At 34.1% G+C, this 16586-nt stretch overlaps 1 protein-coding gene and 1 long non-coding RNA gene across 6 annotated transcripts in view; one reads left to right on the plus strand and one right to left on the minus strand.

The window, feature by feature from the left end:
• The window catches only part of LOC103508076 (ribose-phosphate pyrophosphokinase 2), a 39733-nt gene extending 31961 nt beyond the window's left edge, over positions 1–7772 (plus strand). For all 4 annotated transcript variants that reach the window (XM_026822788.1, XM_017443602.2, XM_026822787.1 and 1 more), the window contains 2 exons: positions 1367–1526; positions 7330–7772. In XM_026822788.1, coding sequence (XP_026678589.1) covers positions 1367–1526; positions 7330–7422 — 253 coding nt within the window. In that variant the 3' untranslated portion in view covers positions 7423–7772. The remainder of the gene's footprint in view (positions 1–1366; positions 1527–7329) is intronic.
• On the minus strand, positions 1798–15026 carry LOC113466948. 2 transcript variants are annotated; one of them, XR_003391186.1, is made up of 2 exons: positions 14178–15026; positions 1798–2430 (listed from the first exon to the last, which is right to left on the minus strand). It is a non-coding gene; the product is annotated as an uncharacterized LOC113466948 (long non-coding RNA). The 2 variants fall into 2 exon arrangements; XR_003391187.1 differs by lacking the exon at positions 14178–15026 and adding an exon at positions 2654–2827.
• Between the last annotated feature and the right edge of the window lie 1560 nt (positions 15027–16586).

Consider the following 16586-nt stretch of genomic DNA (forward strand, 5'->3'; position numbering starts at 1 on the left):
CGAACTAAAAACTCTGCCCTTTATAGAAAAATAGACTTTACGTTTGTAACCTTTTTCAAAAATGAATACTACATTTTTGACGTTAGTAACTTCAAAGTTTTGAAGACGTTACGGTTATCGTCTTGAATTTTCCCATATTGTTTGCATGTCAAAAATACGAGTGTTCCTCTACTGATGCCCTTTTCGCATAAAACACTAAAGAATCAGTTTTAATTAAATAGGTCGCGGGTTCGATTCCCGCCCGGTGCGGATTATCTCCTAAAGGTTTTGTAAATAGTTTGGGTAAATATCAATCGAAATGGTGTGGACATTATTCTGTATTATACCTTCAAACTTCAAGATGTCCAGACTATTTCTGCATGTCAATTTCCCTCAAATAACGCCCCTCCTGTCTTTTGGCCCCCGATATTTTTTGAATGCACGAAATACGAAATTCATACGATGGATTCATAGGGTGGGGGTGAAGGGTTGCATGTAGCTCTGAGAAGTTCAGAAGGGTAAGTTGCTCGAAAATGCTGTTTTCTTTTTAGGAGAAAGCTCAAATGGGTCAGTTGCATCAAATTGTTTTTTGGGGAAGAAAAAACAGAAAGTTGGAAAATAATAAATCGTAAATACTATGATTTCTCTGCTGTTTATTATTTACTGTAGGCGGAGTTTAATAATTAGTACAATATTGTGAATATTGCAACAAATGTCTCCGAGTACAGCAATACTAGCATCTCAACATTCTTAGGCCCGCCACTCACTATCAGGTAGACCTGACCGGTACACCTGATCAGTTCCGCTTGTCAGGTCTACAATTATCACATATCTTACGTCACTATTTGCCAACAAAGAAATCGGATGCATTCTATTTAATGTTCTTATAAGATGAGCCTAACACCCATATTTATGAACAAAATGCTGGCTCTTAAGTTCGTGCTAAGCATAGTCTCAAGGATTCAGCATTTTGCATAGTGAATATAACAATGTGATGCTAATATACGCCCATTTTGGATGACCAATTTTAATTTTGTCATTTTAGATTACTATATCATTCTAATATTTGCTATTTTGGATGACTATATCATTCTAATATTTGCCATTTTGGGTGACTATATCATTCTAATATTTGCCATTTTGGGTGACTATATCATTCTAATATTTGCCATTTTGGATGACTATATCATTCTAACCTTCGCCATTTTCCATGACCATCATTTTAATTTTCGCCATTTTGAATGTCACTCCGGTCCCAATCTCCATCTGTGGTTGTGGGTAGATCCTACCTACTGCATTTCGTGGTGAATCGGCCCTTTTTTTTGCAAGTGAATTCTACAGTTCACTGTACCACTGGTTTCATTATGTTTTGTTCTCTCTCCTGTAGATTAATGGAAGCGGGCGCTACAAAGGTGTATGCCATTCTGACCCATGGCATATTCTCTGGTCCTGCTATCAACAGGATAAACAATGCTTGCTTCGAAGCTGTGGTGGTCACTAACACAATCCCTCAGGATGGACACATGAAAGACTGCACGAAAATCAGGGTAATTATTACAAACCTCATTTTGGTAATTATAACATACCTTACGTCAGTATTTGCCAACAAAGAAATCGGATGCATTATATTTAATGTTCTTATAAGATGAGCCTAACACCCATATTTATGAACAAAATGCTGGCTCTTAAGTTCGTGCTAAGCATAGTCTCAAGGAAATGTAAAGTTCAAACTTGGAAAATCACTCATCACAAGATTGCCGAGAACGGAAAAAAATTCCTCCATTTATGAATCTAGTCCGAAAGGTCATTCGGTGTGATTAGGCTCTTCTAATAATGCCCATAATACAGTTCCCAAGGGATTGTTAAAAGCTCTGGGAGTCACTCACCAAGTTTGAATCTTACACACAATCGAGATACATTTGTCAATAAATTAAAGGGTAATTTGAGTAATATAAAATACATTCTAATGGTAAGTTTTGAAGACATCTAAATTGTAAAAAAAGAAGTAGCAATCTAGAAACAAATGAAATGAAATCCTACCAAATTATGTACCTATGTTAAATGAGTAATCTACAGTGATATTAAAATCCAATCTATTAAAATTATATGAAGTAAATGTAATGGTATCCTAATCCACTTGTATTTTCATAATAAGAACGCATCAATGTTCATTGTAGTCCCCCATTCTATTTTAGTCTGGATCTAAATTTTCGTGACATACGTAGATTTTACAACCTTTTCATCCGATCCAAAAATCATGGTAATTTTCTAATGGAAAAGTGAACATTAGGACAGCTACTGTCTGTTCAACCTAGGTCTGTCAGACAGTTGGAGTGTGAGTAGCCGCCTTTTGATTCACAGAAAACATAGACAATTTTTCATCTCTGCCAACTAAAAAACAAACAGGGTTAACATGACGTTGTTTTTGTCCTTGGAAAATAACGTAGACACCTGTTAGAAAAGTAATTTTCCAATGGAAAAGTGAACATTAGGACAGCTACACACGCCCGGACTGTCTGTCCAACTCCAACCTAGGTCTGTCAGACAGTTGGAGTGTGAGTAGCCGCCCTTTGATTTACAGAAAACATAGACAATTATTTTTCATCTCTGCCAACTAAAAAACAAACAGGGTTAACATGACGTTGTTTTTGTCCTTGGAAAATAACGTAGACACCTGTTAGAAAAGAAGAAGAAAATTTTGATTCGTTTGGAAAAACTAAAACATTTTATCTAAGAAAACAAAGGTACATGAAGGAAAAATCAAACTTCCAAATCTATCTACTATAAATAAAACTAGAAAATAAATTAATAAATATAGATATAATTCTATGTATAAACTTGTACATTATATTGGGACGTTGTGAACTTCATGATGCCATCAAAATGTAAGAATAAAGCTATTGCACTTTTGGAAAAAATAAAACATTTTATCTAAGAAAACAAAGGTACATGGAGGAAAAATCAAACTTCCAAATCTATCTACTATAAATAAACCTAGAAAATAAATTAATAAATATATAATTCTATGTATAAACTTGTACATTATATTGGGACGTTGTGAACTTCATGATGCCATCAAAATGTAAGAATAAAGCTATTGCACTTTTAAATAACTTCATCATATATATGAGAGAACAGACCCTAATAACAGAAGATATTAGAGAGTTTTTGCAACCAATATTAGCGTCCCGTTAATTGAACTTTTCAATCGAGTTTTCGTCAAATAACGTTCAAGAGTCCAATTAGGGACGCTAATTTTGGTTGCAAAAACTTTTGCCGGACTAATCCATATTTTACATGACATGATTCTAATCTAGCATTTTTTATGACAGAGTCATTCTCATGTGCCATATGTTACATGACAATATGATTTGGTTGCAAAAACTTTTGCCGGACAATATGAATCTAATCCATATTTTACATGACATGATTCTAATCTAGCATTTTTTATGACAGAGTCATTCTCATGTGCCATATGTTACATGACAATATGAATCTAATCCATATTTTGCATAACACGTGATTCTAATCTTCAGTATTTTGCGTGACGGTGTCATTCTAATGTGCCATATTGTCATTCTAATGACAAAATAATTCTAATCTTCAGCATTTTGCATAGTGAATATAACAATGTGATGCTAATATACGCCCATTTTGGATGACCAATTATTATTTTGTCATTTTAGATTACTATATCATTCTAATATTTGCCATTTTGGGTGACTATATCATTCTAATATTTGCCATTTTGGATGACTATATCATTCTAACCTTCGCGGCTCATGTCACCTGTGATTTAGTGCAATACTGTCCATCGCCTGTAAGGTCTATACTACTCTGCAGTAGTATTTGGAGGATTTAGATGATTCCAGGGTATTCCAAACTATTATAAAAATTTGAAAAGAAAAGATTTTATTCCGAAGATATTGAAAATTTTTGCAAGACGATCTTATTCCTTGTCCTTCATGTACCTACAATTTACTTACGCCTTGGCAATTCAACTGTAAAGAATCATACTTGCCAAAAGAGTTCTAAATAAGAGAGATGTGCAAATATTAAAAAGTTGTGTAACTTTTAAGGAGATACACTTGGTATAAATAACTAAATTTCAAAAATGTTATTTCCCTTTTGATTCATGGATGCACAATTGCGCATATCTCTACTGGTTGGATCTGCAAGGTTTCAGAATCAAGAAACTGGAGGTTCGATATTATTAAGATTTTTTCTCTTTTATTTATATTCAAATAAAAATAATATGAATTTATTATACAGGGTGGTTCGTGATTTGCGAACCACGCTTATATCTGAGAAACGGCTGGGAATTAAGGAATGAAATAAACGGCATCATGTAGATGAAATTTTGATGATTAAAATGGCTTTTTTTAAATTTGCAATCCAACTGAGCTAACTAGGCTGGCTACAGTTTCCTAAGCTGCCGGATTCACAAGCGAGGGGATTGTGGTTTAAATCCCGGTAGTAACATAAAATAATTTAGTCTTTTATCCGGGAATCGAACCCAGTTTTCGGCTAAGAGAATAATGCAATTCCACTCGAGCAGGTTTTGAAAGTTTTGGTTGAAATTTACGTAATTATTACCTAATACTTGTAAGTTCCTGTCTAATAAAGTGAGTACAGTGAAAAAAAAAGTCAGTCCAAAGTCAGTACTGATTGAACAAGATCATTACATGAAAGTAAAATCAAGAATGATAATAAACTGAATATTAACCAAATTAGGTAGGTACATAGGTACTGATTTTCTCTAATCACGATCGAATAAATTACGGGCTAAAAAATTCCCGGAGGGACGGACCCTGCTTGTTGTTATTACACCAGTCGAAATGTGATTTTTTCTTCCGAACTTGTTTGATTCAAAACTAACTCGGACTGATTTTCTCTCCCCACAGGGTCACATCGATAGCAGACCGTCTGAACGTGGAGTTCGCTCTGATACACAAGGAGAGGAAGAAGTTCCTGTTTACCAGGCGAGCGCCTTGACCACTGAGAACCAGCAGCGATAGCGCGTTAACAACTGTTCCCAATGGATGGGCCACTGAAGATTAATATCAAGGGTCTAGGTTTATTTTGCTTTTGGGTTCAATTTAATGTGAAGTTAAGTAACGTTGCGCGTGGTTGGTACCCGGATGGGTGACCATCTGTTGCTCGCTTTTCCCAGCCCTACAAAGGCTAGTTAAGGCACATGTAATTTCGTTAAACTGAGTGTATATTTCTTGTGCTGTAGTCGCTTTCGTTTTCTTCTACCTGATTCCTTGATTTTTATTTGTTGTGTAAAGAAATGTTTGATGAATCTTGTAATGGCATATGTTTCTAATTTTGATTTTCCCAAGTGATGCGTAGGAGATGTGAAGGATAGAGTAGCCATACTGGTGGATGATATGGCAGACACGTGTGGTACCATATGCCATGCTGCTGAGAAGTAAGTAACCAAATATACCCGTAACTAAAAGTATAAGTAACCAAATATACCCATAAGTATAAAATCCATGGTACTCGTAGGATATGTGAAGGATAGAGTAGCCATACTGGTGGATGATATGGCAGACACATGTGGTACCATATGTCATGCTGCTGAGAAGTAAGTAACCAAAGGGATGGGAAAATAAAATCGATTTTTTTGAAAAATCGATACTTTCGTTTCGATTCGATCGATTTTTCGTATCGATACTTCAATTCCGATACGATTCGATATATCGATATTCTCGTTCCGACCACTGGTGTGTTTCATCAATGGGAGAAATTTTAATAATCCGAAAAATGGGATCATTCAATAGACAATTCTAAAGGTGTTTGCAAATAATTAAAAACACATTCAACTCCTTTGAATCTAGAATTGTCTATTTAATAAGTTTTTAAAGAGTTAAAAAAATCTCCCATTGGTAAAATCGCCGGCTAGGACATTATCTTCTAGGCAAAATCCTTAAACATTAAAAAAAAAAAAAATCCTCGAAACTTTTGACAGAGTACACTATGAATTAACATGGTTCTCTGTTGGACAGTTTCTTTTAATATTAAGTTTAAGTTTTAATAATAAAAAATACACCTTTTTTTTTTGTTATTTTCCATGAAATTCGAATGTGTAAAATCATTAATTTAATAATATAACTGTGAAAGTAAATTGAATTGACCCTGTTAAAAATCTTTGTTCTTATTTTCAATTGTTTTGATTTGTGCTGTTAAAAGTAAAACAAAGTATCTTTTTTTTATATAAAAAAGTGGCATTCCGATCTTAGCGACCAAGTCTCACGACTGAGTCGCTAGCTTAACAGATGTTCGTTCTCGGAACTGCTTTCGTTTTTCTATCCTGTAATTGTAATTTCGTTATTTGGCAAATTTAGTACAGAGAATCTTAATTCTAATAAACAATTACAAAAAGAAAGAGATTAAATCCCAGTAGTAATTTCATTCAAAAAAGATCTTTTTAGAAACCACGTTCAACACCCAACCAATCTTTACTCAATAGATTTTGAGCTTCATAAGGCCTTTTGAGGCTCTGTGGGAGCTGTTTTTCGTTGCGGGTTCTTCTGATCACTGAACCAATAATAATTAGAAAATACATTGAGAAAAAAATGGTGACAGGGTGCCACAAGTTTAGGGTGGAAGAACTCTATTATTGGGTTACTTCCCCTGATTTAGGCTGTTGGAATGCCTTATTATAGTGTCGAGATTCCCGAGGCAGTCATCTGATTAGGCTGCCGGCACCGTAGTTTTTTTCTCAGTGTAATTATTTACTATGTAGGTATAGTTTTTGTCTAAAGTACTGTGTGTCAAGTCAGGTCAAAGTACTTAACAGCTAGAATAAACGGAACAACAAGTACTTTAGGCTTTCCCCTCACGGAAATAGTTTCTGTCTGGGTACAGAGAATCTTAATTCTAATAAACAATTACAAAAAGAAAGAGATTAAATCCCAGTAGTAATTTCATTCAAAAAAGATCTTTGATTTCGGGACGTGTCCATCGCTCTTTAATTTCGGGACGATAAGACCTTAGCAGTTACAGCTCCCAAAACTCTTAAAAAAATCCTTAGGTATCCTATATCTAACAGTAAGGAAAGTAATGTACATAGTTTTTCTTTCCAAAATGAGAATTTTTATTCATAAAATTTCGTGTAAGTTCAGTCGAATTGATTTAGTGTTTGTTTCTCTTTTCAGTGTATCGACGTATAAGACCTTAGCAGTTACAGTTCCCAAAACTCTTAAAAAAATCCTTAGGTATCCTATATCTAACAGTCAGGAAAGTAATGTACATAGTTTTTCTTTCCAAAATGAGAATTTTTATTCATAAAATTTCGTGTAAATTCAGTCAAATTGATTTAGTGTTTGTTTCTCTTTTCAGTGTATCGACGTATCCATGATGTTTGCAGAAGCAGTAAGGCGGACTCACAACGGAGAGTCTGTGTCTTATCTCTTCTCTAACGTACCCTACTAGATCCAACCCCAGTGTTAATCATCTCATGCCTGGTTTAATCCTCATCTCAAGCTGGGGTTAACTTAACCTTCTTCAAGGCTTCCGCTGGAATTGATTATCTACTTTTATGATTGGGTTAATCACAAACCATATTCATCTCAAGCTGGGGTTAACTTAACCTTCTTCAAGGCTTCCGCTGGAATTGATTATCTACTTTTATGACTGGGTTAGTCTGTTAAGCTGGGGTTAACCCTCTTCGTCTTAAACAAGGCTTCCTCTGGGATTAATTACTTTAATGTTTGGGTTAATTGCTAACCATTTTCATCTCAAGCTGGAGTCAATCCTCTTCGTCTCAAATAAGGAAATGCCGACCCCCTAAACCTGGTCGACCTATATATCAAATTAAAGGTCTTTTTAGCAGGATCACGAAAATGGTGGTGCAAATTTTGTCCAGAGAACCATAAAGCAAAAAATCAAAAAACTGATTTTTGGGGGATTTTTTTTTCACATTTTCTCACACAAATGAGCTCTGATCTCGAAATTTGTCGCGACGACCTATGAACAGAGTTAATTAACCTCCACAACCATGGACCAAAATGAACCATCGTATATTTATTAGTACATACATGACAATATGCTACCGGTTTTGTGGAAATTTCATGACAATGCTGACATGTAAACATGCTTCCGACGGAACTTTTCAGTCCTGTTCTGGCAGGAGCTCATGTCACCTGTGATTTAGTGCAATACTGTCCGTCGCCTGTAAGGTCTATACTACTCTGCAGTAGTCTACGGGAGGATTTGAATGATTCCAGGGTATTCCAAACTATTATAAAAATTCGAAAAGAAAAGATTTTATTCCGAAGATATTGAAATTTTTTGCAAGACGATATTATTCCTTGTCCTTCATCTACCTACAATTTACTTACGCCTTGGCAATTCAACTGTAAAGAATCATACTTGCCAAAAGAGTTCTAAATAAGAGAGATGTGCAAATATGGTGTTAATCATCTCATGCCTGGTTTAATCCTCATCTCAAGCTGGGGTTAACTTAACCTTCTTCAAGGCTTTCGCTGGAATTGATTATCTCCTTTTATGACTGGGTTAGTCTGTTAAGCTGGGGTCAACCCTCTTCGTCTTAAACAAGGCTTTCTCTGGGATTAATTACTTTAATGTTTGGGTTAATTGCTAACCATTTTCATCTCAAGCTAGAGTTAATCCTCTTCGTCTCAAATAAGGAAATGCCGACTCCCTATAGAAATGGGATACGGTTTAGTGAAAGAAGAAGAAGAAGAAGAAGAAGAAGAAGAAGAAGAAGAAGAAGAGTTAATTAACCTCCACAACCATGGACCAAAATGAACCATCGTATATTTATCAGTACATACATGACAATATGCTACCGGTTTTGTGGAAATTTCATGACAATGCTGACATGTAAACATGCTTCCGACGGAACTTTTCAGTCCTGTTCTGGCAGGAGCTCATGTCACCTGTGATTTAGTGCAATACTGTCCATCGCCTGTAAGGTCTATACTACTCTGCAGTAGTCTGCAGGAGGATTTGAATGATTCCAGGGTATTCCAAACTATTATAAAAATTTGAAAAGAAAAGATTTTATTCCGAAGATATTGAAATTTTTTGCAAGACGATATTATTCCTTGTCCTTCATATACCTACAATTTACTTACGCCTTGGCAATTCAACTGTAAAGAAAAGAAAAGATTTTATTCCGAAGATATTGAAATTTTTTGCAAGACGATATTATTCCTTGTCCCTCATATACCTACAATTTACTTACGCCTTGGCAATTCAACTGTAAAGAAAAGAAAAGATTTTATTCCGAAGATATTGAAAATTTTTGCAAGACGATATTATTCCTTGTCCTTCATATACAATTTACTTACGCCTTGGCAATTCAACTGTAAAGAATCATACTTGCCAAAAGAGTTCTAAATAAGAGAGATGTGCAAATATTAAACTGCTGGAATTGATTATCTACTTTTATGATTGGGTTAATCGTTAATCACAAACCATATTCATCTCAAGCTGGGGTTAACTTAACCTTCTTCAAGACTTCTGCTGGAATTGATTATCTCCTTTTATGACTGGGTTAGTCTGTTAAGCTGGGGTTAACCCTCTTGGTCTTAAACAAGGCTTCCTCTGGGATTAATTGCTTTAATGTTTGGGTTAATTGCTAACCATTTTCATCTCAAGCTGGAGTCAATCCTCTTCGTCTCAAATAAGGAAATGCCGACCCCCTATAGAAATGGGATACGGTTTAGTGAAAGAAGAAGAGTTAATTAACCTCCACAACCATGGACCAAAATGGACCATCGTATATTTATCAGTACATACATGACAATATGCTACCGGTTTTGTGGAAATTTCATGACAATGCTGACATGTAAACATGCTTCCGACGGAACTTTTCAGTCCTGTTCTGGCAGGGGCTCATGTCACCTGTGATTTAGTGCAATACTGTCCATCGCCTGTAAGGTCTATACTACTCTGCAGTAGTCTGCAGGAGGATTTGAATGATTCCAGGGTATTCCAAACTATTATAAAAATTTGAAAAGAAAAGATTTTATTCCGAAGATATTGAAATTTTTTGCAAGACGATATTATTCCTTGTCCTTCATATACCTACAATTTACTTACGCCTTGGCAATTCAACTGTAAAGAATCATACTTGCCAAAAGAGTTCTAAATAAGAGAGATGTGCAAATATTAAAAAGTTGTGTAACTTTTAAGGAGATACACTTGGTATAAATAACTAAATTTCAAAAAGGTTATTTCCCTTTTGATTCATGGATGCACAATTGCGCATATCTCTACTGGTTGGATCTGCAAGGTTTCAGAATCAAGAAACTGGAGGTTCGATATTATTAAGATTTTTTTCTCTTTTATTTATTTTCAAATAAAAATAATATGAATTTATTATATACTCTTTGGACAAACTGTTTTTTCACGGTAATATTTATATATATTTTCTTAGTGATACTTTTTGCACTCCTAGTAATGACTCAAATGATTTTTCTATTGACTTTTTTTGTCGAGTCCTTTTTTTGGGTAGGGTACTCGAATTTATCTGATATTTAATGATACTATTTCTATGAATTATTTATTTTTAAAATGAATTTTTAATGAATTTTGAATAAGGCCCTGCATTGGGTCTATATTTATAATTTTTTCGTTTATTATTATTATTATTTTTTTGTTTTTTCATTAAGGGTGATTTTTTTTTCGCTCTTAAGTTAAACTAAAGTTTAACTTTGGCTTTCATACATACGACGGTTAGTACACACACCTAATTGAACCGTTTCTCGCACTTTTCCCATGTAAGTGTCTAGACTTCTATTTTGCAAGATACTTTATCAGACTCGTCTCAAAGGATTAGGAATGGAAAAAAAGGGTCTTGGGCAGTAATCTTGTATAGTAGTTAACTTCATGTATGAATTTTGATCATTGAACTCTCTCTGTAAGGTATGTTTTTTCTTCATTTCAATTGAACGGAAAGTAAAGTAACTTCTCCCATATCCAAAATATCCGCATTTTTTTTCTCTTCCCCCCTTTGATTATGTATATGTTTGGTTTGTATTGTAAAAATATCATACTTTTTTGGGCTTACTTTTTGTATCTTTATCCAAGATAGATTTAAGGTAATGAATAGGATTTGGTTACTGGATCGATGAACAAAATTGGAGCAACTGTTTTGAAGAGACAGTAAACCCATTTCCAATAGGGGACAAAGTTTTAGTTCCTCTGGTCTCCATCGGTTTCAGTTCCTTCCCTTTCCATCGGTCCGGTTTTTATGGCCCTCAAAAGGGCAGTTTTTGCGGCTCGACTTTGGAAAGCTGATCTGAAAGAGCAGTTCTTCTAAATTCGAGTGTGATGAATTTAAGTTTTCATCGGTTTCAGTTCCTCTGGTTTCCATCGGTCCAGTTTTTTTGGCCCTCAAAAGGGCAGTTTTTGCGGCTCGACTTTGGAAAGCTGATCTGAAAGAGCAGTTCTTCTAAATTCGAGTGTGATGAATTTAATGTGATTTTTATTTTATGTTTTGTCCCCTCAGTGCCATTGTGCAGGTTTTTGTTGATTTGATTATTTTTTTTTTTCCTTTTCTTCGAAAGTGGCTACAGCACTTGAAGGAATTTTTGGTGATTTAATAATAATAATAGTGCTTATATTAATAATAGTTCTTATTTATACTGCTCGCATAGGACTGAAAAGTCTCTTTACTCCAGCAGTAGGCTACTATTATTATTGTGGTCAAATTCTCAAATTATCATGTGATTTTTATTTTATGTTTTGTCCCCTCAGTGCCATTGTGCAGGTTTTTGTTGATTTGATTATTATTTTTTTTTCCTTTTCTTCGAAAGTGGGCTACAGCACTTGAAGGAATTTTTGGTGATTTAATAATAATAATAGTGCTTATTTATACTGCTCGCATAGGACTGAAAAGTCCCTTTACTCCAGCAGTAGGCTACTATTATTATTGTGGTCAAATTCTCAAATTATGTTGAGGATAAAATTCCATACCTCGGCTGGGATTGAACCCACGCCCTCCTGTTTACCAGGCAAGCGCCTTGACCACTGAGAACCAGCAGCGATAGCGCGTTAACAACTGTTCCGAATGGATGGACCACTGAAGATTAATATCAAGGGTCTAGGTTTATTTTGCTATTTGGTTCAATTTAATGTGAAGTTAAGTAACGTTGCGCGTGGTTGGTACCCGGATGGGTGACCATCTGTTGCTCGCTTTTCCCAGCCCTACAAAGGAGAGTTAAGGCACATGTAATTTCGTTAAACTGAGTGTATATTTCTGGTGCTGTAGTTGCTTTTGTTTTCTTCTACCTAATTCCTTGATTTTTATTTGTTGTGTAAAGAAATGTTTGATGAATCTTGTAATGGCATATGTTTCTAATTTTGATTTTCCCAAGTGATGTCCCATCTAATTAACACTACTGGTGTGTTTCATCAATGGGAGAAATTTTAATCCGAAAAATGGGATCTTTCAGTAGACAATTCTAAAGGTGTTTGCAAATAAATAAAAACACATTCAACTCCTTTGAATCTAGAATCGTCTATTAAATAAGTTTTTAAAGAGTTAAAAAAATCTCCCATTGGTAAAATCGCCGGCTAGGACATTATCTTGTAGGCAAAATCCTTAAACATTAAAAAAAAAAAAAAAAAAAAAAAAAAACTTTTTTAACAGAAAACATCATTTATAAACGGTTTCTTTTGGAGGGCAAAAAAATCTCCCATTGGTAAAATCGCCGGCTAGGACATTATCTTGTAGGCAAAATCCTTAAACATTAAAAAAAAAAAAAATCCTCGAAACTTTTGACAGAGTACACTATGAATTAACATGGTTCTCTGTTGGACAGTTTCTTTTAATATTAAGTTTAAGTTTTAATAATAAAAAATACACCTTTTTTTTTTGTTATTTTCCATGAAATTCGAATGTGTAAAATCATTAATTTAATAATATAACTGTGAAAGTAAATTGAATTGACCCTGTTAAAAATCTTTGTTCTTATTTTCAATTGTTTTGATTTTTTGTCCATTCTGCTCTGGGATTTTCATTTGAACTTCATAGAAGGAAAATGGGTAGGTGGTATCTTCCATGAAAAATCTCTGATGTGCATATCTGCGCGACCATTTGTCCAGAAAGTACGAATTACGCTCCTCTCAAACCTGCTGTGGGTAAAAGCGAGAAAATAAAAAAGCAAATCAACTCTGGTCAGCTTTTAAATAATATGAAATAACACAATGTTTCTGTATGTTTCCTTTTGTTTAAAATCTTGTTCAAAATAAATAAAATTAAATACAAATTACAATAACAAAAAATAAAAAAAGAAAAAATCAAGTAGGTATTTGTAAAATAAAAAAAATCATTTTTAAAAATTCGTAAAATTAAAACTTTTTCATGTATCTAATCAAGACGAAAGAACTTTGCTGACTTAACAATAAAAAATTCATTTGAAAATTTTAAAAATAATAAACTTAATAGAATTATTACAAAACAAAACCTAAAATGTAAAGTTCAAACTTGGAAAATCACTCATCACAAGATTGCCGAGAACGGAAAAAAATTCCTCCATTTATGAATCTAGTCCGAAAGGTCATTCGGTGTGATTAGGCTCTTCTAATAATGCCCATAATACAGTTCCCAAGGGATTGTTAAAAGCTCTGGGAGTCACTCACCAAGTTTGAATCTTACACACAATCGAGATACATTTGTCAATAAATTAAAGGGTAATTTGAGTAATATAAAATACATTCTAATGGTAAGTTTTGAAGACATCTAAATTGTAAAAAAAGAAGTAGCAATCTAGAAACAAATGAAATGAAATCCTACCAAATTATGTACCTATGTTAAATGAGTAATCTACAGTAGATAATATTAAAATCCAATCTATTAAAATTATATGAAGTAAATGTAATGGTATCCTAATCCACTTGTATTTTCATAATAAGAACGCATCAATGTTCATTGTAGTCCCCCATTCTATTTTAGTCTGGATCTAAATTTTCGTGACATACGTAGATTTTACAACCTTTTCATCCGATCCAAAAATCATGGTAATTTTCTAATGGAAAAGTGAACATTAGGACAGCTACTGTCTGTTCAACCTAGGTCTGTCAGACAGTTGGAGTGTGAGTAGCCGCCCTTTGATTTACAGAAAACATAGACAATTATTTTTCATCTCTGCCAACTAAAAAACAAACAGGGTTAACATGACGTTGTTTTTGTCCTTGGAAAATAACGTAGACACCTGTTAGAAAAGAAGAAGAAAATTTTGATTCTTTTGGAAAAAATAAAACATTTTATCTAAGAAAACAAAGGTACATGGAGGAAAAATCAAACTTCCAAATCTATCTACTATAAATAAACCTAGAAAATAAATTAATAAATATATAATTCTATGTATAAACTTGTACATTATATTGGGACGTTGTGAACTTCATGATGCCATCAAAATGTAAGAATAAAGCTATTGCACTTTTAAATAACTTCATCATATCTATGAGAGAACAGACCCTAATAACAGAAGATATTAGAGAGTTTTTGCAACCAATATTAGCGCCCTGTTAATTGAACTTTTCAATCGAGTTTTCGTCAAATAACGTTCAAGAGTCCAATGGGACGCTAAATTTGGTTGCAAAAACTTTTGCCGGACAATATGAATCTAATCCATATTTTACATGACATGATTCCAATCTAGCATTTTTTATGACAGAGTCATTCTCATGTGCCATATGTTACATGACATATGAATCTAATCCATATTTTGCAGAACACGTGATTCTAATCTTCAGTATTTTGCATGACGGTGTCATTCTAATGTGCCATATTTGTCATTCTAATGACAAAATAATTCTAATCTTCAGCATTTTGCATAGTGAATATAACAATGTGATGCTAATATACCTACGCCCATTTCGGATGACCAATTATAATTTTGTCATTTTAGATTACTATATCATTCTAATATTTGCCATTTTGGATGACTATATCATTCTAATCTTCGCCATTTTCATAACCATCATTTTAATTTTCGCCATTTTGAATGTCACTCCGGTCCCAATCTCCATCTGTGGTTGTGGGTAGATCCTACCTACTGCATTTCGAAGAAGAAGAAGAAGAATGGCAGAATTCTCATTGAGGACTCCGGATCAGGTCGCAACCTCAAAACTTTTTTGAGTCTTTTGACGTAAAAGCGAAGAGTATAAAAAAAAACGAAAATACGATTGATCAAAAAAATGATCACCTATTCAAAATCAAATCCGAGTTCATTCATTCAATAGGTAACCAAGGACACATTAGAATAGAATAGAATATACCTCACTAGGAGAGCGTGCGTGTGTAAAAAAGCTGAATGAATTGGTTAGATTAAATTAGCTTATCAATTTGTTCTGATAAGGATTTTTTTTTTAAAGGAAAAAGTTCATTTCTTTATTTTATATTTTTTTTTCTGATAAGACTTTTTTTAATTCGAAAGAAGATAACAAGCGGGGCCCGTCCCTCCGGGAATTTTTCGATCTTGGTTAAAGAAAATCAGTATTTATGTACCTACCTATTTTATTTAATACTGCATTTCCCATCGCGAAACCTTGCCACTTCGTCTAAGGACCTGCGAATAAATTACTTCATTGTGCATCCTCTTCACTTCCCGTGGCCGGTTTTAGGACAGCAGATCCGTGAACTTGCTGAGTTTGTCGCGGAGTGAAAGGTTCTCCTTCTTCAATCTCTCCATTTCCTGTCTGAGACCCATATTCTGGAAGAGAGAAACAAATAATGTAGTTAACAAACTGCTTTAAATTCCAATATAATGTTTAAGTCACCCATCCATTTATTGGCCTTGCTCGGCGTAGATTAACATAGGTGACGCTAAAACCGGTCTTAAATTGCTTTAAATATAAACAGATATGGACATGTTATTTCAAGAAATTGTGATTTTTACTTTCCTTATCCTATAATACTTAATTTCAAGGGTTTAACGTCAAAAGTTCGAGTTTTGATATCTTCCAAATCGTCAAAAGATCAAGTTATGAACGACATAGGAAATCTTCAAGGCTTTAAATATAAACAGATGTGGACATGTTATTTCAAGAAATTGTGATTTTTACTTTCCTTATCCTATAACACTTTCAAGGGTTTAACGTCAAAAGTTCGAGTTTTGATATCTTCCAAATCGTCAAAAGATCAAGTTATGAACGACATAGGAAATCTTCAAAGGGTTTTCTAATATCTAAGTATGCTCATGTATGAAATAAAATTTCATTGAATAATATCAAAGGAGAAGCCAGCGGCGAAAGCACTTTTTTTGAAGAGGTTTGACTGCTAAACTGCTAAGGTCTTATCGTCCCGAAATCGAAGAGAGAAGGAAGACAGGATAGGAGAAAGCTACCCATTCTAAGAACGAATCCGTTTGCAGGAAAACATTCGCCCCGAACAGGAATCGAACCCGCGGCCTAGTGCTTACAAGGCAAACGTGCTACCAACCAAGCTAACTAGGCTGACAAAAAATTGCTCTTTCTCATCCAATAACAAGCACGAAATGAAAATTTCAATCCCTCACCCAGTAGCCAATAGAGCTAACAAACAAAATTTTCTTTCAGTAAAAAATAATAATAATAATAATAATAATAATAATAATAATAATAATAATAATAATAATAAT

Source organism: Diaphorina citri, unplaced genomic scaffold, assembly GCF_000475195.1.
Source record: "Diaphorina citri unplaced genomic scaffold, Diaci psyllid genome assembly version 1.1 scaffold365, whole genome shotgun sequence".
NCBI lineage: Eukaryota > Metazoa > Arthropoda > Insecta > Hemiptera > Psyllidae > Diaphorina > Diaphorina citri.